This window comes from Xyrauchen texanus, chromosome 37 (assembly GCF_025860055.1).
Source record: "Xyrauchen texanus isolate HMW12.3.18 chromosome 37, RBS_HiC_50CHRs, whole genome shotgun sequence".
NCBI lineage: Eukaryota > Metazoa > Chordata > Actinopteri > Cypriniformes > Catostomidae > Xyrauchen > Xyrauchen texanus.
Window position 1 is genome coordinate 24,469,323 of NC_068312.1, and position 26,639 is coordinate 24,495,961.

The following is a 26,639-nucleotide window of genomic DNA, read 5'->3' on the forward strand; positions in this document are numbered from 1 at the left end:
TGTTCTGCCATAAAAGATCGCGCACGCTTTCCAAAGCGTCTGTGCAAACATTCGGGATGGGGGAGAATTACAGTGGTACAGTCATGTTTTAAACCTCTAAATCGGTTTAAAAGCGTTATTTGACTTTTCCTCTCTAAGATGCACAACAGGCTTCTGGTTATTTTAAGATGAATATTACTTGATACGGACTGAGGATTGTCACAAATGAGACACTCCCCCCATGCATTCACATTATGGTACAGACCAGTAGCTTTTGCCCAGTTTCACTCAAGACCCTATAGTGCATTCTGCCATAACCCGTCACTGTGGTGTTGACCGGCACACGCCTATCTGCGGGAATGGAGTAGCGGATACTGCTAAGAAAGGTATGATGACGAAAATGATAACAGTTCACTTTGTGGACGTGTTTATTTCCATAGACGTCTTCGTGCTTTTTGTGGAATATTAAAGGATGGCATACCTAAGGATTATATTTAGGTTAATGCAGAGCCTCGGGATCTCTGTGCATGCCTTTTAAATAAATTAATTTTCAGTGTTTGTAAACGGTGTCATGTTTAATATTTTTTTGTAAATTAATCTTAATACTATGGTAGTAAAAGTAAATTATAGTAAACAATATAGGCCAACATATTTTTAAGGTAAGCTGTTTTAGTAGCCTACTGCTTTTATAAGATCATCCAACCCTTATTTGTAACATTTAAACCAAATGGATTATCATTTCAGAAAATAGAATTGCATGGCATTTGTGGGACCTGAGGCTTTGATGTACATCGCATGATTTTGTTATGTTTAGGTAGAGTAGTGCTTTCAGCTGTATGAACATCGGTGATTTGTTATGTGCTTCAAGCTTCAGACCAGTACAATTTTCTATGAAATGCTGCATCTATAAATATCTATCTTAAAGCATATTATTATTATTATTATTATTATTATTATTTCCTTTAAAGTGATTATGGATATAACTACACTTTGTACAAACGTTGATACGGTTGGTCCTTTTCTGGAGGCCTGCTGGTCACTTAGCACATTTTAATCAAAATTGGCTTTGATCTTGGCCTGGTGAATGGGTGTGTGTACTTTACACAGGCAGATAACATTTACTTTTTTACTTTATTTGGCAAAGGTGTTTTCGTCTCTGGTCTTTTTTTGTAATGCATTTTTTGTTGAATCGTTTCATCTGCATTGAGCAGCATGATGAGAGACATGTGTGGTGATTCAATTTTTCTCTTTTCAAGTCTTTTCTCCTTGCATGCTCTCTCTCTGCCATGTTTCGCATGGCTTCATTAGCATTCAACTGGTTGTTTGGCTTTGCACCAGCTGTGGAAAAAAAGTCACACAGTAAATTCAGTCATTCCTATAACATCAGCGTCCACACGATTCAGCATCCCTATAATAATAGGCTCAGCATACATTCTGGGTCCCATTCAAGTCTCCCGTCAGAGTTTCCAAGCTCTAGTCCTCTCTGGGAATTCCAGACCTGGCCACAGTGGTAATGAAATAGGCCGGGAAGGCATTCCAATAGATCACAGCCCTCAAGGCTCATGGGAACGGGTGTTTGGGAATCTGGAGGAGATGGAATAGAAATGCAGAATACAGAGAACAGTCTGATTCGCTGATGTCTCATCTTTACGCTTGACTGCGCATAGAGGATGGGTGGATCTGTAGTGTTATACTTCTGCTGTCGAGACAAGAAGACTACGTCCTGTCTGCTCATCTGAGCTTAATGAGCTTTGTAATCAAGTCCAGCATAATATGTTTTGTAGGGTGGAGTGCACTGCAAGTGCAGTTTGTTGGTTAACTTGACCACTTTAGAATTTGAAGGGGTAGTTCACCCAAAAATGATTATTTTGAGACCATTTAGTTTACTCACCCGTATGTTGTTTCAAACCTGTATGACTTTTATGAAACACAAAAGTTCGGAATGACATGAGGGTGAGTAAAAAGAGACAGAATTAAAACAAATTTGGTGATCTCTCCTTTAAGTAAGCATAGCTTGTAATTCCCGCATAATTTCTTTTTGCTCTCTCTTTCTTGTTGAGGTTTGTTGTAGTCAGCGGATACTGTCCTCTCAGCACACTGGCCACTCTGGGTTGTTGACAAGGAGCTTTGCTTGTATTTTTTCGCTAGAGTGTCTGATGTAGCAGGCTTGTTTTTTTTTTTTTTGTGTGCCAAGTTGCATCTATCCACACGAGGACAGAGGAGTTCCACAATCACATCTTGTCGAAGTTTCTCATATGAACAAACTTCCTCACTTGTCAGGAAAAGGGATGATAAAGATCCACACTGACACGTTAGCAGGGATGTTGTCCCTATGGGCATCTAGAATTCATCCCAAAATTGCATTTATATAAAAATAGTTTATATCATATTACAGTAGTCATGAGGGATATAACAAAAATATATTATTTGAAAATTCTATTTTATTTGAGTGCTGATTGGCAATGAACAACAAACAAGATTGTGTTGTAAAATGTCACTGTTCATGTGCTTTTGAAAAAATACTATTGAAGACATAAAATAAATTCAGTAGATTAAACAAAACTTTTGATTTGAAACCCTCTAAACTGTCTAACAAAAAGAATAGTAACAATAAAATGTTTTGACTGCATTAGATGTAACAAGATCTATGGTTTCATCTTTGTGACAGCAACTTGAAAATGACCACAGACTTGTTTTCTAGGACTCCAAATAAAGCAGTATTCCAGATAAGGTAACATCACCCCCATATTTTGTTACTGGACATGAAATGATCCCTTGTACTCTGTCTGAATGTTAAAGGGGAGTGAGTATGGTAAAAAAAAGCAAAGATTGATGCAATAGTTTCCTATTTATTCTAACATGATCTGAAAGTGGATCATATTTGTCAGTCAAACTCTTTCCAAAGTGTTAAAGGGATAGTTCACCCAAAAATGAAAATTCTCATCATTTACTAACCCCCATGCCATTCCAGATGTGCATGACGTTTTCTTCTGCAAAACAAAGATTTTTAGAAGGATATTTCAGCACTTTAGGTCCATATAATGCAAGTGAATGGAGACCAAAACTTTGAATCTCCAAAAATAAAGTATGCATTAAAATAATACAAATTACTTCAGCGATTAAATCCATGTCTTCCGAAGTGATATAAGTGAGGGTGTCATAAATATGTATCTGTAAGTCCTTTTTTTTTTTTTTTTTTACTATAAATCTCCACCTTTGACCAGCCCTGACAAGTAGGTGGTCATGAAGAATGTGAATTGCTGAAAAAAATAAAAGTAGTAGTATGTGTGAATGTGGAGATTTGTGGTAAAAAAGGGCTTAAATATTTCTTTGTTTCTCACCCACACATATCACATCGCTTCTGAAGACTGATTTAACCACTGGAGTCTTATGGATTACTTTTTGGAGCTTCAAAGTTTTGGTCTCCATTCACTTGCATTGTATGGACCTACAGAGCTGAATTACACTTTGAATTTGGGATGGCATGAGGAAATTATGAGAATTTTCATTTTTGGGTAAATTCCTTTAATTTAACATGTCATTGTCAATAATAGGACAAGACATTTCAATGTAAATGTCACAGAAACATGTCTCCCTCAACTTGTCTGTCTGTCTTTTAGAGGCCTGTGACATTTAAGACATCACAATGGAGAGAATGAGATCGCTGAGATCCCCAAATGTTACTTCTTACAAAACTTAACAGATCAGTAACAGAAGAAAAACGTTCCCATGCTTTTTATTTATTCATTGTAATAAGATAAACCTTGCCATGGATATCTGAGTTATCAGCATCTCCTGCCTTAGGCCGAGTCAGCATGGATACATTGTTCCTCTTCAAAGCTGCATCGAGTGGACACTGAAAGAAAGGGAGGGGGTCTTAAAGAACAGGTGCAGCTTTTGGGAGGGGGAGAGTCCCTTCTGCCATCTGTTGACTTCTGGGGCATCTAGTTTCCCCACAAACACACTCCATCACAATTCACACACGCCTGCTCCATCATAGTGTTCCAGGTTGCCATGGAGTTGTATGGGGTGGATAAGACCCCCACATGTGTGCGGTCAACTGCGGGCGTATGGCTATTGTGTTTTGAGGCATTCAGAGATTTGGGGGTTTGCATGCATGTGTGCAGAATAAAATAGGGGTGGACAAGGTGAAAGAGACCAGTTGCTTAGTCTGTATACCTCAGATGTGGAGGAGACGCTGAGGTGTCTATGCAGAATTCTCCTCAGAAGGTTGGTTTTTACATAATCGCACAGCCACAAGCCACAATTTGGAAGGAAAATTTACTTAGTGGTTTCTGGAATGAATGAATAGAGAGCACTTGAAATCAAATTACTGATTTTAATCATTTCTCTTTTTCGCATCTACAGGTCATATCCAGAGAATCATCTGGGATATTTACGAAAATAAAAACTAATAACTATAAAAAATTAACATGGACTGTAAGGAGGAGATCAGTGACTCTGATAGCGGGATCATTTTAAACTCTGGTGAGTTATTATGATGTCATTCTTATGTTAATGATAAAATGCAAGTTGCAACTAATAGTTTGAAGCGAGGCATATCCGTAATCAACATTATGCGAATCTGGGTGTATTTCGATTTACAGAATGAAAACCAATGTGAGAAAGCTTTGTCAGTGTAAGAATCAAGGAACATTGTTAAAGATTTCCATCTTAATATGTAGTTTTAAATGAGAGTAAAATCATTGACGTTGAGATGACTGTAAATAAGTGGAAAGATTTTCCTGAATTGACGTTACTGAGGATATTTACCCTTTTGTGATCTTGCCATTTTTTTTAAATGGGTCCAAAAGTTCTGTAAGACCGCAGAAGGTTAAAATGTCTTTTCATTATTAAATTGGACAAAATTATTGAGAGGACAGAGATGATGGGGAAAGGAAGGGGGAATGAGGTCTGGAAATTGTGTGAGCCAGATTCGAAACCGATCCAATGTGTCAGAGCATGATCACTAACCACTAAGACACGGCTCCGGCAAAATATTTTGATTCTAAAGATGAAAATGTGCCCTATATGTGTTTGCCCTGGTGTTATGAAATCTCTCCTGTCATTCAGGCCCAGACAGTCCCACATCACCAGTGAAGGACCTGAGCACTTACACACGTGCTATGAGACTGAAGCAGCAGGCCCTGGAAGATAGACTGGAGCTGTGTGTACTGGAGCTGAAGAAACTCTGCACCAGAGAGGCTGTGAGTGACTCCATCCAGCTGAAACATCCTTTAAAAACAAGCAATGCAGATCAAATCTAATCTCTAGGACCATGAAATCAAAATTGTTTGCCTCTGCTTATGACATGAGTTGATCAGAGCATCAAACAACAAGTGATGGATGCATTACTGAATTTACACATTCATGCATGTGCTGTGCCCAAAATCAGCCACTCATTCACCATTCAATGCACAGTGAACACCACTGTGAGCCGACATTAGTGAGTTGGGACACATCTGTAGACACTATATCCAATCTGACCGTTCAGGTTAAAATGCTTTAAAAAATCTGATTTTAATCAGATTTCTCACCACATATGTATTGAAATAGGTTTGTAAAATGTAATTTCACATTTGTTTGTTTTTTGTTGTTGTTGTTTTTGCTGATCAGACTACGGACATTTTTACAGATGTGATTTTAGCCGACTGACTGAAATAGAGTAAAAATATATTTAAAAAAAGTTAACATATACTGTACATATCTGACATTTACTTTTTCCATAAGCTTTCTCAAGATTTGTTGAAAATCATGAGAAAAATTGTGATCTTTTTATTTTTTTATCTATTGACAGCTATAGTTTCTCCTCACCACTGTTGACTTAACCTTTCTCAATGGGATTGCAAGACAATACTCTAATCTCTGTAAAGCTGTTTTGGGATGATATTTTTTTGTGAATAACATTTATTATCTCATTACAATGGCAACTGTAAAGGGGTGGGATATATTAGGCAGCAAGTGAATAGTCAGTTCTTGAACTTCATGTGTTGGAAGCAGGAAAAATTGGCAAGTGTAAGGATCTGAGCGACTTTGACAAGGGCCAAATTGTGATGGCTATATGACTGGGTCAGAGCATCTCCAAAATGGCAGGTCTTGTGGGGTGTTCCCAGTATGCAGTGGTTAGTACCTGCCAAAAGTTGTCAAAGGAAGGACATGGACGCCCAAGGCTCATTGATGCACGTGGGGATTGATGGCCAGCCAATCTGGTCTGAACCCACAGAGGAGCTAATGTAGCATAAATTGCTGAAAAACTTAATCCTGGCCATGATAGAAAGGTGTCAGAACAAACGGCACAAGTGTCAGAACTGGACCATAGATCAATGGAAAAAGATGGCCTAGTCTGATGAATCACGTTTTCTTTTAAATCATGTGCACAACTGGGTGCATGTGCATAATTTTCCTGGGGAAGAGATGGCAGCAGGATGCACCATGGGAAGAAGGCAGGGTGGTGGAGGCAGTGTGATGCTCTGGGCAATGTTCTGCTGGGAAACCTTGGGTCCTGGCATTCATGTGGATGTTACTTTGACTCATATCGCCTACATAAAGATTGTTGCAGACCATGTACACCCCTTCATGGCAACTGTATTCCCTGATGGCAGTGACCTCTTTCAGAGGATAATGCGCCCTGACAAACTGCAACCATTTTTCTGGAATGGTTTGAGGAACATGGCAAAGAGTTCAAGGTGTTGACTTGGCCTCCAATTCCCCAGATCTCAATCTGATTGCGTATCTAGGGGTTGTGCTGGACCAACAAGTCTGATCCATGGAGGCCCCACCTCGCAACGTACAGGACTTAAAGGATCTGCTGCTTGCGTTTTGGTGCCAGATACTACAGGACAACTTCAGATGTCTTGTGGAGTCCATGCCTCGACGGGTCAGAACTGTTTTGGCAGCATGCATGGGACCTACACAATATTAGGCAGATGGTTTTAAAATGTGTGGCTGATTGGTGTATACTTCCAACATAAATCATTAATAAAAACCTAAATACAACGTAAAAATGTACAGTATATGACAATGTTTTAATTTCTTTTGGTGGGGCCTGGGCAGCTCAGTGAGTATTGACGCTGACTACCACCCCTGGAGTCACGCTTACGATTTCTTTCACTCCGTATCAATGGGTCTTTATACATGAAAATTTACAGCTGCCTTTATATTTTAGGATGAGGGTCCCTCGCAATGGAAATCAACATATTTGGGGTTCCTTGGCATCAAAAAGATTTAAAACCCCTGAATTATATTTCATAAACATTGTATCGCAGCTTAAATTGGTAATTCTTCAGTCAGTTGGCCGATAAACATAAATCTGGTTGCTCTGATAAGGCTTTTCTCTTATTCTGAATAGAAGCCTTCAATAGAAACACTAAAGTGAATGGCAAGGAAACAGATGCGTCTTTACTTTTTAGCCCACATGTCTGTCATTCACAATTGGGTGAGCAGGGAAAAGATTTAATTGCCCAATCATTACACCATAGAAACCCCCTTTGTGGACAATTTGGTAATGTAAAGATGAGCATCTGTTTGCTAAAAGATGTTTTGTTTTGTATTTACTAACAAACAAAATCTAAAGCGGTTTTCTTTGTTGGTATTCTACGAGGTTGCACATGATAAAATAGTCTTTGTATTAACAGGAGCTTACGGGAAAGCTGCCTTCCGATTATCCTCTACTGCCTGATGAGAAGCCTCCGCAGATCCGGCGCCGAATCGGAACTGCTTTTAAACTGGATGAGGGTTTTATTTCACATGATGGCGAGGTACAAACCACACTTCCTGTGTAGAGACTATTTTAATTGCTGTTCTGTAACTGGCTGTTGTTTGACCCTACCAGGCTTGCATTACAGTGTCCAGGATAAGTTGTATTATTTATAGTCCTGGAACTCATTTATTGAAAACTTTTTTATATATATGAGTTTAAACAACTAGCCAAAGTTATTAACAAGGTGAAGTTGTTTAATCATTTCTTTGCTTGTTTTCATGCGATTACCCCCAAAATGTTTTTTCTCTAGGAATCCGAGCTGCACGCACTGGAGACTGATCTGGCCCTGCAGCGGCAGATTTATGAGGCAGCCCGAAAGCTCTCCCTCGAGGAGCATATCAGCAAAGCATTGAGGAAAAGCCGACTACAGCAGTGTAAGCGCGAAGAGAAGAAACTGAAAGAGGTGCAGGATGCTGTACTGAAACACCGCATCAACCATGGCTGTGTTTCTCCACAGACCTGCTATTCATCAAGGCAGAGAGGTCTCTGATTTCTTTGCCCTGTTTGTCATATACAGTAATACAAATATTTCCAATAGTGGGATTGAGCATTTTATATAATATATATATATATATATATATATATATAATACACACTACAGATCAGCCACAACATAAAAACCACCTGCCTAATATTGTGCCACCAAAACAGTGCCAACCTGAGTCTCAGAATAGCATTCTGAGATGCTATTCTTCTCACCAAAATTTTACAGAGCGATTAGCTGAGTAACAGTAGACTTTGTCAGTTCAAACCAGTCTGGACATTCTCTATTGACCTCTCTCATCAACAAGGCATTTCCATCCACAGAACTGCTGCTCACTGTATGTATTTTTTTGTTTTTGGCACCATTCAGCGTAAATTCTAGAGACTGTTTTGCGTGAAATCCCAGGAGATTAGCAGTTACAGAAATACTCAAACCAGCCCATCTGGCACCAACAATCATGCCACAGGCCAAATCACTGAGATCACATTTTCCCCCATTCTGATGGATGATGTGAACATTAACTAAAGCACCTGACCCATATCTGCATGATTTTATGCACTGCACTGCTGCCACACAATTGGCTACTTAGATAATTGCATGGATGATTGTTGGTGCCAGACGGGCTAGTTTGAGTATTTCTGTAAATGCTGATCTCCTGGGATTTTCATGCATGATAGTCTCTAGAATTTAATCAGAATGGTGCCAAAAACAAAAATCATCCAGTGAGCGGCAGTTCTGCATATTGAAATGCCTTGTTGTCAGAATGCTACTCTGAGATGCAGGTTGGTGCGGCTTTGATGGCACGGGGGGACCACACAATTTAGGCAGGTGGTTTTAATTGTGTGTGTGTGTATATATATATATATATATATATATATATATATATATATATATATATATATATATATATATATATGAATGACAATATTATTGTTTTTGAAATGACAAGGACTTTAATAACAATCAACCTTATTTGTGTCAATTTCAGATATGTGCATGTCAGATGACAGCTCACTTTCTGATGCTGTTGCCTTGGATGATGGTATGTTCAGTTCAAAAGCTGTAGCTAACTATATATCAGTATGTGAGAATCTAATCTCTATGACTATGTTCGGAATGGAATACTAGTTTACTACTTGCTATACTACGCCATATACATTATATGCTGACAACTATTTAAAAAAATAGGAAGTGAAATGTTAGGCCTATTCTACATTTACATTTTAATCACATAATCTCATCACATTTCATGTTTAATTCCACTAGTGGTGTCCAGTTATCATATTGGAAATAAAAATGTTTATTGCATTTTTAATCCAGATTTTGTGTAAAAATGTCTAAGCATATTATTGTCCAATCAAATAATGAGTTAAAGAAATTGTGGTGATTGCATCACACTTGAAATGGAAGGGCAAGTCAAGTGCCTTTACAAACAATTCAGAACTGTTTTTGAATTCACTAATCTAAATGAAAAGGTCCCTTTATCAACAGATTCAGACTCCACTCCCTTGTCTCCAGCCATTCTGTGGTCTTCTACAGACTGTGGTTTCCAACGACTGAAACTCTTGAACAATAATGGCCCAAAGCAATCAAGCTTCAGTTCCAGTTTGGACTATGAGCCTTCACCCATCCAGAATGCTCCCTGGAAGGAATCCAGCCTGGACCAGCCCTATCAGAAACAAAAAGCATCCATCTCTGCCTGCAGCAGCCGCTCAAGGTATTGTGAGGTATTCTAGCTGTTAAGGAGCCTCTTTGTCTGTTTTAGGATCAGCTGTATCACATTGATATCACTATGTGAGCTCAGTTTCTTTAACCTCAAGTTTTAGACTACTGTGTTTTCAGAGCTGTTATAAGGGCACTTGGTAAAGCATTTGGTTAGTATGTAATTATCTCTTGACTAAACCAGTCATACTGTATTCTTCTAATCAAAGACGTTGCTGAATAGTGCTGTTTAATCCAATGCTGAACTAATAATTGAGCTCTTTTTGTAAATATTGAACAAATTATAATCTTCTGGATTTCCCACACATGTCTTTTCTTCTGTCAGCAGCAGTCCAACAAGCTCGCCAACTGACACAAGACTGGCAGAGCTTCCTCCACCACCTCAGTTTGTGTTTAAGAGCCTGCCGTTGCGGAACAATCAGCCAAAGAGCGCCCCCTCCACTCCAGAGCTGCCATTGCGCCGACAGTTCTCCCAGTCTTTCAGGTAAACAAAAACATGCATTAATGAATGATGCATCAATATTTCTGTATTTTCTGAAAATGTTTGTTCTTTAATGACTGCTATAAATTCTACCTTATGATTAGACATTGTACAGTTACCTAGACAATGAGGCATTAAAGGCATGGTCGTGGAAAACCTAAACATATCAAGGAATTTTTAAATTGTGATTTCTAGGCCTGGATATATTGAGTAGCAGATTTGCTTTCTTGTATTGATATCTACAAATGTTTTGTGTAGTTTGAGGAAAGAAACTGCTTCCATATGTTTTGTATAACCTGAGATTAATGGCGTTTTAAAAATATACGGAAAATAAATTAAATTCATTGGTCAAAATGTGTGATAAATCTGTTATCTAGAGCTGCCCAGTCATTGGTGAATAATCAAAATGTACTACACTCAAACAGACTCCCCAGAAATAAACTAGAATTGACCAACTCAGACATGGGGCGGGGCCGGACCAAGCTACCACGTCGACGAGTTACAGATTTTGCCTTGGCCTACTCGGTTCAACGTTTGTACCAGTGCAGCTCTGAAGACAGCAGCTCCGAGCTTTCCATTTCCTCCTTCAGCAGCTCATCCAGCAGAGAAATGACCACCGAGGCACCCAAAACCTGTCCACCCCCATATGGCTACCACCGCACTACCCCCAGTCAACCACAGAGCCAGCTCAGTGCCCAGAGGCCACCTAAAAACAACAACAACAACTTGCTTCACCATGTGACCAGTCCCAATCGAGTGAAGGTTACCAATGGGGCATCACTGGAAGCCGACATGGGAAGGCTGCAGCTCGGACCAAACTCTCAATTGGGGAATGCATGTAACCGCAAACCCACAAATAAACCCCAACCAGTGGAGGTTACATCACCTAAACAGATGCTCAAGCCACCCCCACCATACATAAAGGTGGTCCGCACAACGTCACTAAGAGAATACCCCAATCATGCCAGCCGGGCACTTCCTCGTGATGTGCTATTGGGGGAACTTAAAACTTGGCACCAGAAAAACAATGTAGGTGTGTTCAGGCCTTGTTCACTTGAACGGCAAGGATCGATCAGAATGAAGCGCCCAGAGCCGCCACCCTACAACCAGATTCCCTCACATAATCCGGTAAAGACTGCAAGTACATTTTTGTCTAAGTAACCGTTTCATAAATCGAGTGTCTTTCATTTTAGTAAAACTGTTGCTGTAGTTAAATCTGAAGTGTGTAATTTCTAGCCACTAGTAACCCCAACTAGAAAACACAGAATAAGAGTAAACACTCTTGTCTTTTTCCAGGCTCCTCAGAAAGTGATTCTGCAAAGGGCTTCAGATGGAACACCGCTGCAGTGGTATGAAGGGGAAGATGCTGAGATTGTGAGTCAGGTGTAACCTGAGAGAAACTGTACAGAGTACAAACTATCTTCCAGTGCGTACCTTTATTTTTATTTATTGAGCCAATGGACTCACTGATGCAGCCTCATAGTGAAAATTATATTAATTCTCACCAAGACTTTTTGACCAAGAAGTGTACCTGAGCCATAATTCTATACACCTGCATTTGTAACACTTGATTAAATTTAAAGTTTAAGACTTTCCTGTAAGGCATCATGCCAGATATTTATGATGAATGTATATTTTAATTCTAATCTTCTTGATGTCCGCAGAGTGTGGCCAACTTTGTACTAATAACTGTAATGAATGCCTCCTTTGAGACCTATGCCACCTTTTGGTATGTATTTGTGTCTGGCACACGATTCTTCAGAATTGAAGTATTTCATCTTAGTTTTCCCATGATCTCATGTAACCATTATTATTTAATTTATTTATGTTTGCATATTTTTATTTTTTAAATTAATTTTGACCCATTCTTAACACATTTTAATATTTAGTGTAATGTCTAAAAAAAAACTTGTTGCTATGCTACTGTAATATGCATTTTAAGAATACTTTTGTGTCTTAAGTCTTAATTCCAAATTCAGATATTTTCCTGTTTATATACTAAACTACTTATGAAATATAGTTTATATTATTTATAATACACTTTAATAAACAATATCACAGATCCACACAAGTGTGTCATGACGTTCCATTTTTGTTACAACCACAGGAACTCAATGAATGGATAATGTTTTATTATACATAAGGTTACAAATATAAATCAACTTGACCCTCATGTTGTCTTCCGGTCATTTTGAACCAAAGAGGATTTTCTTTTGCCTGAAAATGCTACTTAATGTTATCCTATAGGGCTAAAACTTTCTGACTTTGTTCACACAGGGTATCATATTTTTTTTCTTATGCATTTTCTTGCATAACAATCAAGTGTGCAATAAGACCAGGAATCAGTTATGATTCTATAAATGTATCCAAATGACATTCTGTCCATCAGAAGGCATTCTTCTGTTTGGTCTGGTTTGTTTGTGCCTGCTTCATTGTTCCCACCGGACACTGAAAATAATGTTGCTTGTGACTCCTTTAGTTTTGTCTCCTTTTTTTTTTTTACTAAATCACAAGAAAACTTGAACTGTAGAGTTATATCATCGTATGTTTATTTTCTTGTTGTAACTGAATGTCTGTTGTATTTGAAAGGATGAGACTTGTTAAGCAGTCTTGAATTGAGATGACATTTATCCAGATTCTTTGCCATTAATGAAGCTGGGAGTAAGACTTCTCAATATGATGACCAATAGAAGACATTTTATACATTATCCACAACTGATCTATAATTTTCAAATGATCTGCATGAATACTAATGCATGTTTGAAAGAAAAAAAAACAAAAAAACATTATTTTCCACACAACTAATTATGTTATCAATACCATGTGTGAATCCTTTAATCTCTTTTTAATTGCTTCAACTTCCTCTGCAGTTAGACTTTCCCTTAAAATACAAGTGGATCCACAATAACTTTATACCATGAAACAAATGTGTGTGTTGTTGGCTTACCCCTCTGCTCACATGCCTGTCAGTTCCAGCATGTCCTCTAGTTCAGCACAGTTCCTCTCATGGCGATGATTTCGATTCTCTACGTGAGCCACCATCAGCTCCACTGTGCAGCTCACTTTGGCCTCCTACACAATATAGTACAGTGCAAAAGTGCAACATGGTCTCATGTTTCATAAAAATATTTGTCTTAAAAGAATATATATATATATATATATTATACAGTGAAAAATCATTTTCACATTTCCAAACTGTTCTTTTTCCAAATAAAATAGTTGAACAAGAAGTCCTGCAATAGATGGTATGGACCCCACAGAGCCCAGATCTCAACATTATTGAGTCAGTCTGGTATTACAATTAACTGATAGAAGCAATTGAGATAAATTGCCTAAAACACATAAAACTGTGGTAAGCACTCCAATATGCTTTGAACAACCTATCTGCCAAAAACCTTGAAAAACTGCAAGTGTACCTATAGGATAATTGGTGCAGTTTTAAATACATAGGGTGGATAACATCAAATATTGATTTCAAGTTTTTGTTTGCTGACCTATGTATGAAGTTAATTTGATCAATAAAAACTAATATTGGCATTATTTTTGAAAAAATTAATAATTCTCTCAGTATTGGATATAAAACAATAATGCCTTAGTCAAAATGTTACATTGGCCCAAAACTGTATATGGATGTTTTTTTTTCAACTTCGGGCGCTGTCATGTACCAGGGGCTGATTTTGATTAAAACAGATTTTAACTTTCTTCTTTTTGTTAGATGAGGGTCCTGAAAACTTTTTTTTTTTTACCAGGTTTTTATCATTTATTTTATTGTTACTTTTCAAATGTCTTTTATTTACAGATTTGACTGTATTAGCCTAGTCCCACACTCAGACTTTCAACACTCAATTATGACAATCTATTTGAAAAATTATATCAAAACAAATGTGTAAAGCAGGTTAAGGGAAAGGAGGAGATGAGAACCGGCTTGAAATATAAATCATAGTTTTATTAATAAACTGAACGACAAAACACACAAACATAAACACAGAGCAGCTGCCTGTAATTCTCTCTCTCTCGAAATGTCGTCACCAGCCGCCTTTATCCCTCGCACGCCCCCATCAGGCTGATTGGGGACCGGGCGTGCGTTGTTCCAGCCCGGCCCTGCCCTCCTCCGCTCTACAAAATGATTAGAATTAAATATAATTATTTTCTTTAAAACTATGATTATCTAAACAAGGAGTGAAAGAAATATAATATACCATTTCAATATTTATTGTAACAATGATTTCTATAATTTTTTCCAAAAATTACAACTGTCCCACAGTTGTGATGTCCTTTCCACCCCACCAAACAATATTGCCCCTAATAAAGTTTATTCAAAAGTTGGTATAAGTTAAATAAGTCAGCAAAGGGAGCCTGGGTAGCTCAACAAGTAAAGCTGCTGACTACCACACCTGAAGTCGCAAGTTTGAATTCAGGGCGTGCTGAGTGACTTCTGTCATTGTGCTTGTGGATTGTGGGATTTAAATGTATCCAATTGGCGTGAGTGTTTTGACTACGTTCACCAACATTCACTCTGCTTCATTTATTGATTCAGTGACCATTTCTGGTGATGCCAGAAGGTGGTGACAAATGAGTGTCTTGTGTGAAATTAGCTAGTCGTTGAATCAACAATCACAATACATTTTAATACTTTAAAATGTGTATGTCTACAGAGCTACAAAAATACTTTGGTTGAGGTTTTAAGCATTATAAGAACAAAGCAAATCTATCATTTCCCAACACATTTGTGATTTGCGGAGCATGACTTTTATCAGAAGACAATAATTGTGTACATTTTAGTCTGTACATTTTCATGTATAAAAATCGTGTCTACATATGTATCTATTCACTTTATTAAAATGCCTAAGTGTTTGAAGAACACAGATCTATCTTTTTCCTACATTTTGTCAACTGCACACCAACAAAGAGGTAAAAGGGTCAAAATCACCATAAAGTGCCTTTGAGACTTCACAATTTCCACAAAAAAAATCTGAGATTTTCCATTTAACTTTATATGTTTTGTATTAAGGAGACCTTAGGCTGTTAGAAATGCATATTGGTCAAGTTCCAGCACTTTTTATAAATTAACTGCAAGCTGACAATATACAACCAAACCATAAAATATGTCCACCCTGTCATGGACAAATTCAAAGTAGAATAAATATATTTTCATTGCATAGTGATTATAAAATGTAGATCTGCAGAAAGATAATGTGTCCCTTTCCCAACAAAACATTTTAGTTAATGGTAAAAGTCTTTTGATCATAATGAAGTTACTGCCTAAATATGTTTTGCCCAATAAAATATGCGATAGTTGCACATTCTTTTCTAAATAAAATCTAACAACAAAGATATTTAGTCAAACTTTCAAACAATACTAACTGGGCCTCATTTGTTTATTAAGAAATTACACACAAGGTTTTGTTAACTTAATTAGTTAAAATAATTTGTTTATTTTCATAAAAGTTGAACATGACAGGGTGGACAACAAGATGACAGGGTGGAACCTGGCATGACAGGGTGGACAAATGCTTTAATGGGTGAACTAGAAGACAACAGGAACATTAAAGAAACAACAGGAACAACAAGAAACCCTTAATTCCTACTGCCAGTGCCAATGCAACCAGAAATATGGTCCAGGGGGAAATTAGTTCTAACCCTAACCTAACCCTAACCCTACCCCTACCACCCTGCTATAGCTATGCGGTGCAAAAGCCCCTTATGGAGTACGTTGGATTATGGACTGGAACATGTACAGTGAGGAAAATAAGTATTTGAACACCCTGCTATTTTGCAAGTTCTCCCACTTGGAAATCATGGAGGGGTCTGAAATTGTCATCGTAGGTGCATGTCCACTGTGAGAGACATAATCTAAAAAAAAAAATCCAGAAATCACAATGTATGATTTTTTAACTATTTATTTGTATGATTCAGCTGCAAATAAGTATTTGAACACCTGTCTATCAGCTAGAATTCTGACCCTCAAAGACCTGTTAGTCTGCCTTTAAAATGTCCACCTCCACTCCATTTATTATCCTAAATTAGATGCACCTGTTTGAGGTCGTTAGCTGCATAAAGACACCTGTCCACCCCATACAATCAGTAAGAATCCAACTACTAACATGGCCAAGACCAAAGAGCTGTCCAAAGACACTAGAGACAAAATTGTACACCTCCACAAGGCTGGAAAGGGCTACGGGAAATTGCCAAGCAGCTTGGTGAAAAAAGGTCCACTGTTGGAGCAATCATTAGAAAATGGAAGAAGCTAAACATGACTGTCAATCTCCTCGGACTGGGGCTCCATGCAAGATCTCACCTCGTGGGGTCTCAATGATCCTAAGAAAGGTGAGAAATCAGCCCGAACTACACGGGAGGAGCTGGTCAATTACCTGAAAAGAGCTGGGACCACCGCTTCCAAGGTTACTGTTGGTAATACACTAAGACGTCATGGTTTGAAATCATGCATGGCACGGAAGGTTCCCCTGCTTAAACCAGCACATGTCAAGGCCCGTCTTAAGTTTGCCAATGACCATTTGGATGATCCAGAGGAGTCATGGGAGAAAGTCATGTGGTCAGATGAGACCAAAATAGAACTTTTTGGTCATAATTCCACTAACCGTGTTTGAAGGAAGAAGAATGATGAGTACCATCCCAAGAACACCATCCCTACTGTGAAGCATGGGGGTGGTAGCATCATGCTTTGGGGGTGTTTTTCTGCACATGGGACAGGGCTGACTGCACTGTATTAAGGAGAGGATGACCGGGCCATGTATTGCGAGATTTTGGGGAACAACCTCCTTCCCTCAGTTAGAGCATTGAAGATGGGTCGAGGCTGGGTCTTCCAACATGACAATGACCCGAAGCACACAGCCAGGATAACCAAGGAGTGGCTCTGTAAGAAGCATATCAAGGTTCTGGCGTGGCCTAGCCAGTCTCCAGACCTATACCCAATAGAGAATCTTTGGAGGGAGCTCAAACTCCGTGTTTGTCAGCGACAGCCCAGAAACCTGACTGATCTAGAGAAGATCTGTGTGGAGGAGTGGGCCAAAATCCCTCCTGCAGTGTGTGCAAACCTGGTGAAAAACTACAGGAAACGTTTGACCTCTGTAATTGCAAACAAAGGCTACTGTACCAAATATTAACATTGATTTTCTCAGGTGTTCAAATACTTATTTGCAGCTGTATCATACAAATAAATAGTTAAAAAATCATACGTTGTGATTTCTGGATTTTTTTTTTTAGATTATGTCTCTCACAGTGGACATGCACCTACGATGACAATTTCAGACCCCTCCATGATTTCCAAGTGGGAGAACTTGCAAAAGAGCAGGGTGTTCAAATACTTATTTTCCTCACTGTATATAATCTACTGTTATAATATGTGTTATAACGTGTTATAACTGTTCTGATATGTGAAATAAAAATCAAAATGTGGCAAAAACTGTAAATGTCTTCCCTGTCATGAACCATGTCCACCCTGTCATTGGAAGGCTTGGTGACAGGGTGGACAATGACAGGGTGGACATTTTTGGCTAAAGTTAGCATTTAATGTGCACATGGTGTGTAGCAGTTAGCAAAGTGATTTACTGACTGAAGCTGACTGTGCACTGTTTAAAATATATATTTTGAATTTCTTAAATGTTTTTATATTAATTAATATTTCACAATGACAGGGTGGACATATTAAGCTTGACAACACGCAACTACAAACACAATATGATGAAAATTAGGAAATATAAGTGTAGATACTTACTGTGTGTGCAGCAGATGTTTTAACCTCCACTGAGGAAAGACCAAATGGGGGAGGGGATGTCACTGTGTACATCAGTTGGTTTCTTAAAGGGGCGTTTACCCAATAATGACAGGGTGGACAGCAATTTCAGGGACACATGCAAAATGCTTAATATTATTATGAAAATAAAATATAAATAATCAAAATGACTAGTTTTATTAAATAATTTGATGAGGACAATAAGAACATTCAAAAAGTATTTTAATTTTATGTCATTTAACCACTTTTTAGACTCACTGAATTTAGCTGAGTAGCGTGTGGGACATGCCAAAATCACATACATCCAATCAAAGAAAATGGTATAAAATCAGAAAAACACATTTCAAGAGACTTATCATTGTACTTGTATGTGTGTAAGTGTTTGGCCATTTATAATAAAACCTCAGAATTTCATTATTTTGCATTATGATCATGATGACTGAGCGATTCTGATGAGGACACCAAAGGCACTTTATAGTGATATTGACTCAAAAAGCAGGAGCTGATATTAAAAATAGCTTTACATATTTAACACAGATCTAGTAATCACAACCGATCAATCTATTACCTCACAAACATAATGGCTTTGTCCAAAACCAAAGATAGCTGTGATGTTGCCTCTTATCAATCAATGACAGCATTTGCAAAAGAAGGTACCTCCAGAAACTGGTTTTGGACAGGTTACAGAGGCAGCATAATGTCACATCGTTGCTAGGCTCCCAGAAACTGATTATCGCCATCTGGTGTCCACTAAAGGTAAAATGTCTGCGTCTTTGTGCTTCGGTCGGACTGAAAGATCTAATAATCTACAACTAAATCAAAGGAGTTTTGGCGATTAACAAGTGTATATTTCATAACTATAATACTAATTTGTAGCTAGAAATGTAATCAAAAGTAGGAAAAAAGTGAATACCAATTTATATTTTCATCAGCTCAACGTGGTGGATTCGGGATCACAGAATTATGGAATTTCATAGGCAGCGAAGGATGTACAGGTGAAACTCGAAAAATTAGAATATCGTGCAAAAGTTCATTAATTTCAGTAATTCAACTTAAAGGTGAAACTAATATATTATATAGACTCTTTACAAGCAAAGTAAGATATTTCAAGCCTTTATTTGATATAATGTTTATGATTATGGCTTACAGCTTATGAAAACCCCAAATTCAGAATCTCAGAAAATTAGAATATTACATGAAATCAATAAAAAAAAAAAAGGATTTTAAATACAGAAATGTCGGCCCTCTGAAAAGTATAATCATGCATATGTACTCAGTACTTGGTTTGGGCCCCTTTTGCATTAATTACTGCCTCAATGCAGCGTGGCATGGATGCTATCAGCCTGTGGCACTGCTGAGGTGTTATGGAAGACCAAGATGCTTCAATAGCGGCCTTCAGCTCTTCTGCATTGTTTGGTCTCATGTCTCTCATCTTTCTCTTGGCAATGCCCCATAGATTCTCTATGGGGTTCAGGTCAGGCGAGTTTGCTGGCCAATCAAGCACAGTAATACCATGGTCATTGAACCAGGTTTTGGTACTTTTGGCAGTGTGGGCAGGTGCCAAGTCCTGCTGGAAAATGAAGTCAGCATCTCCATAAAGCTTGTCTGCTGAAGAAAGCATGAAGTGCTCTAAAATGTCCCGGTAGACGGCCGCGTTGACTCTGGACTTAATAAAGCACAGTGGACCAACACCAGCCGATGGCATGGCTCCCCAAACCAACACAGACTGTGGAAACTTCACACTGGACTTCAAGCATCTTGGATTGTGTGCCTCTCCATTCTTCCTCCAGACTCTGGGACCTTGGTTTCCAAATGAGATGCAAAATTTGCTCTCATCAGAAAAGAGGACTTTGGACCACTGAGCAACAGACCAGTTCTTTTTTCTTTAGCCCAGGTAAGACACTTCTGACGTTTGAAGCTTATTGTTCAGGAGCCGCTTGACAAGATGGCATCTTGATGCAGTATTGCAGCCTCAGTCCACTCCTTGTGAAGCTCCCCACACATTTGAATGGCCTTTTCCTGACAATCCTCTCCAGGCTACGGTCATCCCTGCTGCTTGTGCACCTTTTTCTTCCACACTTTTCCCTTCCACTTAACTTTCTATTAATGTGCTTTGATACAGCACTTTGAGAACATCCAACTTCTTTTGCAATTACCTTTTGAGGCTTTCCCTCCTTGTGGAGGGTGTCAATGATGGTTTTCTGCACAACTGTCAGGTCAGCAGTCTTCCCCATGATTGTGAATTCAACTGAACCAGACTGAGAGACCATTTAAAGGCTCAGGAACCCTTTGCAGGTGTTTTGGATTAATTAGCTGATTAGAGTGTGACACTTTGAGCCTACAATACTGAACCTTTTCACAATATTCTAATTTTCTGAGATTCTGAATTTGGGGTTTTCATAAGCTGTAAGCCATAATCATCAAAATTATATCAAATAAAGGCTTGAAATATCTTACTTTGCTTGTAATGAGTCTATATAATATATTAGTTTCACCTTTTAAGTTGAATTACTGAAATTAATGAACTTTTGCACGATATTCTAATTTTTCGAGTTTCACCTGTAGGCTATCTATGCTGCTTTAAATTGATCAGATGAAGGGATCTCTGTAGAGAGGATGTGACACAAACATCCTCCTACCTCCATATACAGCCTCCTGAGGCCGCGTTTCGTACACATGACTTAATGAAGACTCGGGCAGGCCCGGACTGGCCATCGGGAGCTTGGCCTGCTGCCAGCCAGCGTTTTTTATTATTTTATTATTATTATTTTATATTACTACCTTTACCAGTTATCATTTTTGAATTCGTCATTCAATAAAATTATTATTAATATTAATAACAATAAAAAAATAAAATCATGAATCTGTTAAGTCTTGACTGGCAAGGCTACGATTCGACTTTACGCCTCAGACAAACGGTTAAACAGAATATGTGAGCAGCACCCGTCTAACGTTACATTCGTGGAGAAATCAAAACAATAGGTTACTATCGTAACCCCGGTTCTCTGAAACATCGAGTGGAGAGATCCACCTATGGGAAGGGCATCCGCACCTGACCTCTGCAGAAGCATCCAATTGCACCAAGTCTGGCCTGACAGACAGAAGCGCGTGTCCAATGCTCGGTAAAGGACCCGCCCCTTACCAAGTGCATAAAACACTCGTACGCGCTATCTTACCTCAGTGAGCATATTCGCTTCTGGTGCAGCAAGCGGGGCAAGCTGGTGGATCTCTCCACTCGATGTTTCAGAGAACCGGGTTACGATAGTAACCTATTGTTCTCTTTCATCATCTCGTGTTCGAGATCCACCTATGGGAGATATGGACAGCTCCCCGATTGCCCAATACACTACAATGAGGCCCTGAAAGCCAGAGGACGGTCACCTCGAAGGCGGTGCATGACACGTCACACGGAAACCACCCCACAAAGTGAGGAAGCCACTTTAGCAACAAAGAATAGCATATGGTAACATGCATTCGTGAATAAACCTGACCGCACTCTCATGGTGAATATATGGTGGCAGGTGTAGAGTAGAAACATGCCTAGTGACTTTAAAGTGCTGGACTAGGCAGCCCAGACTTAAGGAGGGGTGGAGGGCCTAAGAGCACAAAGCTACAAAGAGCCGACACCCAGGACAGAATGAGCTACCGGGGTTCTGGTGACATCTAGCCGGTAGTATCTGGCAAACGTATGGGGAGAGGCCCAGCTTGCAGAGGCACATATGTCCTGCAAAGAGACTCCCTTAAATAGAGCCCAAGAGGCAGCCATACCTCTAGTGGAGTGAGCTCTAATGCCCTCTGGGGGCTGCACTCCCTTTGATTCATATGCCAAAGATATAGCTTCCACAAGCCAATGAGAAAGGCGTTGCTTGGAAATGGGGTTCCCTGAGTGCAGGGGGCCCCAAGAGATGAAAAGCTGGTCGCTTTTTCTAAACGAGCTGGTCCTGTCTAAGTATGACTCGCGAGGGCAAGTACAGGACACAAAGCGTTCAACCTCTGATCCTCTGTGGAGGAGAAAGGAGCTGGGTGGAACGCGGAGAGCTCAATCACCTCACACGTGAATGCCGGGAAGCATTTTGGCATAAAGGCCGGGTTGGGCCTGAGAAAAACCTTATCTCCACTGAGAGAGAATTTAGTGCACGAGGGATGAACAGAGAGTGCATGCATATCACTGACCCGCTTGGCAGATGCCAAGGCCAAGAGCAAAGTCTTGAAAGACACATTCTTAAGGGAAATACTAACCAGGGGCTCAAACGGCTGTTGAGACATTGCGTCCAGCACCAAGGAGAGGTCCCATTCAGGAACGACTCTCCTGGGAACTGGAAGAGAGCGGCGTGCGCCCTTCATAAACCTACGAATAAGGGGGTGTTGCCCCACCGTAGCGCTGTCGAACCCCACATGACATGCAGCGATAGCCGCTAAATAGACCTTAATAGTGGAAAAGGATCTTCCCTTGTCCATAAGGTCCTGCAAAAAGCATAAGATGTCGGTGATTGAACACTGATATGACGTTACCCGTCGCCCTTCACACCACTCTTCGAACACACGCCACTTACAGTCGTAAAGAGACCGTGGTCGAAGAGGCTCTGGCACACTGAATGGTGGCCACAACACGTGGGGAGCCCCAATGTGTTTAAGTTGGCCCTCTCACGGGCCAGGCCCAGAGGGCCACCCTGTCCGGGTGTGGGTGATAAATTTCCCGTTCAGCTTGAGACAAAAGGTCTGTGCGAAGTGGGAGGGGCCATGGCTGGGCATACAGCAGAGGGATAACCTCTGAGAGCCACGGCGCCTTGGGCCACCTGGGAGCTATCAAAATCATGGTCAAGCTCTGTTCCCTCACCCTGGCCAGAGACGGCGTTATGAGGCAAAGGGGAGGAAATGCATAAAGCAGCACGCTGGGCCACGGGTGGGCCAGTGCGTCCACGCCGAGGGGGCGCCCTCGTCCCGTGAGCAGAAGAACATAGGACAATGGGCGTTACTGAGGCTGAAGAGATCTACGGTTGGCTGGCCGAACCTCCTCCACAGTAGACACACTATCTGAGGATGGAGGCCAGTCTCCGTGAGAGCCGGTTTCCCTTGACAAGAGGTCTGCGCCCTGTTCAGTATGCCCGGGACATGGGTCAGCCCGTAACGACAGGAAGTGCCGCCTGCTCCATACTAACAGCCTGTGAGCGAGAGCATGCAGCTTGGAGGAGCGCATCCCCCGGCGGTTGATATATGCTACAGCTGTCGTGTTGTCGCAGCGCACCAGCACATGATGCCCCTGCACGCGGGCAGAAAGTGATTCAGAGCCTTCCACACAGTGAGGAGCTCTAAATAATTTATATGGGCTGAGTGAAGTGTGCTTGGCCACACACCATTCACTGTTCTGCCCTCTTGCATGGCTCCCCATCCTGTTAAGGACGCCGTCTGTCGTCACTACTTTCCGCGAGCATAATCGCCCGAGAGGGGTCCCATGCGCGTAGAACTCTGCGTTCCTCCAGTGGCGCAGCTGCTGTGCACGAGCGCGTCACTGTGACAGAGCGGCGGAGATCGCTTAAAGGGCTGATATGAAGAGTTAAAACCCACTTCATGAATGCCCTCATTCTCAGAAGGCCCAAAGGCAGGACATGTATAGCCGCAGCCATAAGACCCTGTAGCCTGAGACATGCGCGATAAAGTATTCTCGTTCCTTCTTTGAATTGTGAGAGGCAATTCATTAAGGAGAGAACACGCTCTTGTGAGAGACGCGCACACATTGTAACCGAATTCAGCTCCAGGCCCAGAAAAGTAACTCTCTGCGCGGGAGTGAAATTGCTCTTGCTCACGTTCACTCTGAAGCCGAGCGCTGTGATGTGAGCGAGCACACGGGCAGTGTTTTGCAATACGATCTCTCTCGAATCGGCTATAATCAGCCAATCGCCTATGTAAGTCAGGATTTTGAGCCTCACTATTCTCAGCGGGCTAACCCTGCTTCCAGACACGCATACAAAACACTCTTGGACTGAGTGCTAGGCCAAATGGAAGCACTGTAAATTCGTAACATATGCCTTGGAAGCCGAAACGAAGAAACTTCCTGTGTGGCGGGTAAATGTTGATGTGGAAAAACGCATCTTTCAGATCGATTGACGTGAACCAATCGCTCTGTTTTATTGCACGAGAGAGAACGTTGTGGGTTAACATTCTGAAATTGTATTTCCTTAAATGTTTGTTCAACACTCTGAGATCCAGAATAGGACGAAGTGAACCGTCCTTTTTTGGAATCAGGAAATAACGGGAGTAAAAACCCTGTTGACATTGATGCAGAGGCACCGCTCGCACCGCCCCCTTCTCGAGAAGAGAAGAGATCTCGTCTTTCAGAATGTGCGCGGAGCTCTCTTCTGTGTGAGAAAAGATAACTCCGCTGAAACGTGGGGGTTTCCTGGCAAACTGAAGTCTGTAGCCCTTTGAAATGGTGCGAATCACCCATTCTGGGGCAGACACAGACTGCCAGGCTGTCACGTGTGACGTGAGAGAGCCCACACTCACCAGCGAGTTGCCTAGGGCAGGCAATACAACCGGATTGTTCATTTGTGATACAATGGCGCCATCTAGTGGACAACTTAGGGGCGACATGTAGAATTTCAGAGGAACAACAGTACTTGGCAGAGCTTTCGCTCTCAGTGTTTGATATTTTTGTTGTTCTTGTTTTTTTGTTATTTTTGAAACACACACAGGGAATTGAACCTTTATTGAATGTGTGTGAAGTGGTTTGTGCAAACTGTGAAGAGACTGTGGTTGAGCACTTTTCAACAGTGGTAGGGCACTCTTGGACAGTGAATTTCCCCCCAGTTCTGGAACTGGAAGCTGGGAGGGGAATTATTTTATGGACCACACCTGAACTTGTGACATGTCCATATTGAACTGGGGTTGGGCACCCGAACGAGGGAAAAGGGGCCCTCGAGCTGAGGACTTCCTCCTTTTGGATAAAGGGGGGGAAAAACTCAAGCTTGTGTCCACTGGGCTGGTCGCCTGAAAACCTGGACCGAGAAGCCCCTGGAGCTGAGCATCAGGTAGGCCTCTTCCTCTTCCCGTCCGGACGGGGTAGAGTGGGTGGGCTTTTTCAGCTGCAGCCGCGCGAAGGATGTCTTACCCCAGGGCTTAGGAGGATGGTTGGGCTGCTGGCTAGGCTGCTGGCTGGGTGGCCTGCTGCAAGCCTTAGGCCTGGCTGTGTTATGGTACGACCGTCCTGTGGCTGGGGCCTGAGGGGGCCGTGCGGGGGGCTGGTGTGGAGTGGCCTTTCTAGGCAGGCACAGTTTAAACGCCTCATCCTCCTTCTTCTTATCATCGCACCGCTGTTGCATAAGTGCAACAGCAGGGCCAAAAAGAGCCTGGCCTGGTTCCACTGGGGCTCCTGCAATGCGTCTTTTCTCGTTGTCGGGCAGACCAGAGAGATTGAGCCAGAGGGCCCGTTCCCCCACAACACATAGGGCCATGGAGCGTCCGCCGGCTTGGACGGCCTGGCGGGCGTTACGAAGGACCAGGTCGTTCACGGTAACGATCTCCTTCCACAGCGTCGGCGATGGCACGCCTTTCTCCAAATGAGTACTCATGTCCTTCAACAGCTCAGCCTGGTAGGCCGAGAGGAGGGAGGAAACATTTAGAGCCTGTACCGCGAGAGCCGAGGCCTTGTACGAGGCCTGGAAGACAGATGCTGAGAAGCGGTCCATCTTATTAGGGAGAACTGGCTTAGGAGGGGCCAGTAACCCTCCCTGCGAGGGGTTAAGGTGTCTGGTGATCGAGGGCTCGATGGTGGGAGGGTCGCCCATGCCACATGCTGCCATATCCTTAACCTCCAGACCCGCTAAGCCGTGCTTAAGATCTAGCGGGTCCTTCCAATAGTGTCGCATGTGCTTAGCGCACGCAGGGAGTACAGGCATGAGCTGCTTCCTAGGACCGGGAGGGGGACCTAGGAGTTTGCCGTCGTACACATCCCTCTCTTGGTCGGCGGCGTTCTGGAGGGCCGGCCATTCCATGCCGAGACGAGCGGCCGCTCGCTCACACACCTCGAGAAGGACCGCGTGCGGCAGTGTAGCCGAGCCGCTAACCGGGGGAGCTTGGGCGGACGGGATGGTTTCCTCGTCGTCCGAGCCCTCAAGTATAGCGGGGTCCTCGTCCTCACCTGAGCCAAGCGGCTCGTAGTCGAACGAGGAAATACCGGGAAGGATTTCCTCGAGTAGGCCCTCGTTAGACTGGTCAGCCCAACTGAGAGCAGGCATGCTCTGGGAAGTCCCCGGAGCTGTAACGCTTTCACCTACTCCAGCATCCGAGTCGTAATGTTCGTCCGTGCTTTGGGAGGATGCAACTTTGAGTCTTCGTCGAAGAAGCTTCCTAGGCAGGGCGAGGCAATGGGTGCAGTTCTCAGGAAGTGAAAGCGCTTCCTGCGCGTGTCTTAGTCCCAAGCACACCACGCAGAAGGGATGGGCATCCCTCGCGGCAATGAGTG

The 26,639-nt window shown here is 41.5% G+C and overlaps 1 protein-coding gene and 1 pseudogene across 2 annotated transcripts; one reads left to right on the forward strand and one right to left on the reverse strand.

Moving 5' to 3' along the window:
• Nucleotides 1-58: 58 nt before the first annotated feature.
• LOC127631055 (innate immunity activator protein-like) lies at nucleotides 59-12,484 on the forward strand. Of its 2 annotated transcripts, none has more exons than XM_052109016.1 (10): nucleotides 59-365; nucleotides 4,348-4,467; nucleotides 5,053-5,186; nucleotides 7,614-7,736; nucleotides 7,989-8,220; nucleotides 9,211-9,264; nucleotides 9,714-9,939; nucleotides 10,273-10,428; nucleotides 10,851-11,553; nucleotides 11,722-12,484. In XM_052109016.1, exons 2-10 carry the CDS (start codon nucleotides 4,413-4,415, stop codon nucleotides 11,812-11,814), a joined length of 1,776 nt encoding a protein of 591 aa, XP_051964976.1. In that variant the 5' UTR covers nucleotides 59-365; nucleotides 4,348-4,412; the 3' UTR covers nucleotides 11,815-12,484. The 2 variants fall into 2 exon arrangements, with proteins under 2 accessions (XP_051964976.1, XP_051964977.1); XM_052109017.1 differs by having other exon boundaries at nucleotides 7,989-8,112.
• Nucleotides 12,485-13,380: 896 nt separating this feature from the next.
• On the reverse strand, nucleotides 13,381-24,769 carry LOC127630569 (uncharacterized; annotated as a pseudogene).
• Nucleotides 24,770-26,639: the final 1,870 nt, after the last annotated feature.

Coding starts and splice junctions, on each gene's coding strand:
- LOC127631055 (XM_052109016.1), top strand. CDS start 4,413: ATGGACTGTAAGGAGGAGATCAGTGACTCTGATAGCGGGATCATTTTA. Junction 4,468..5,052: donor CGGGATCATTTTAAACTCTG/GTGAGTTATTAT, acceptor CCTGTCATTCAG/GCCCAGACAGTCCCACATCA. Junction 8,221..9,210: donor CTATTCATCAAGGCAGAGAG/GTCTCTGATTTC, acceptor TGTCAATTTCAG/ATATGTGCATGTCAGATGAC.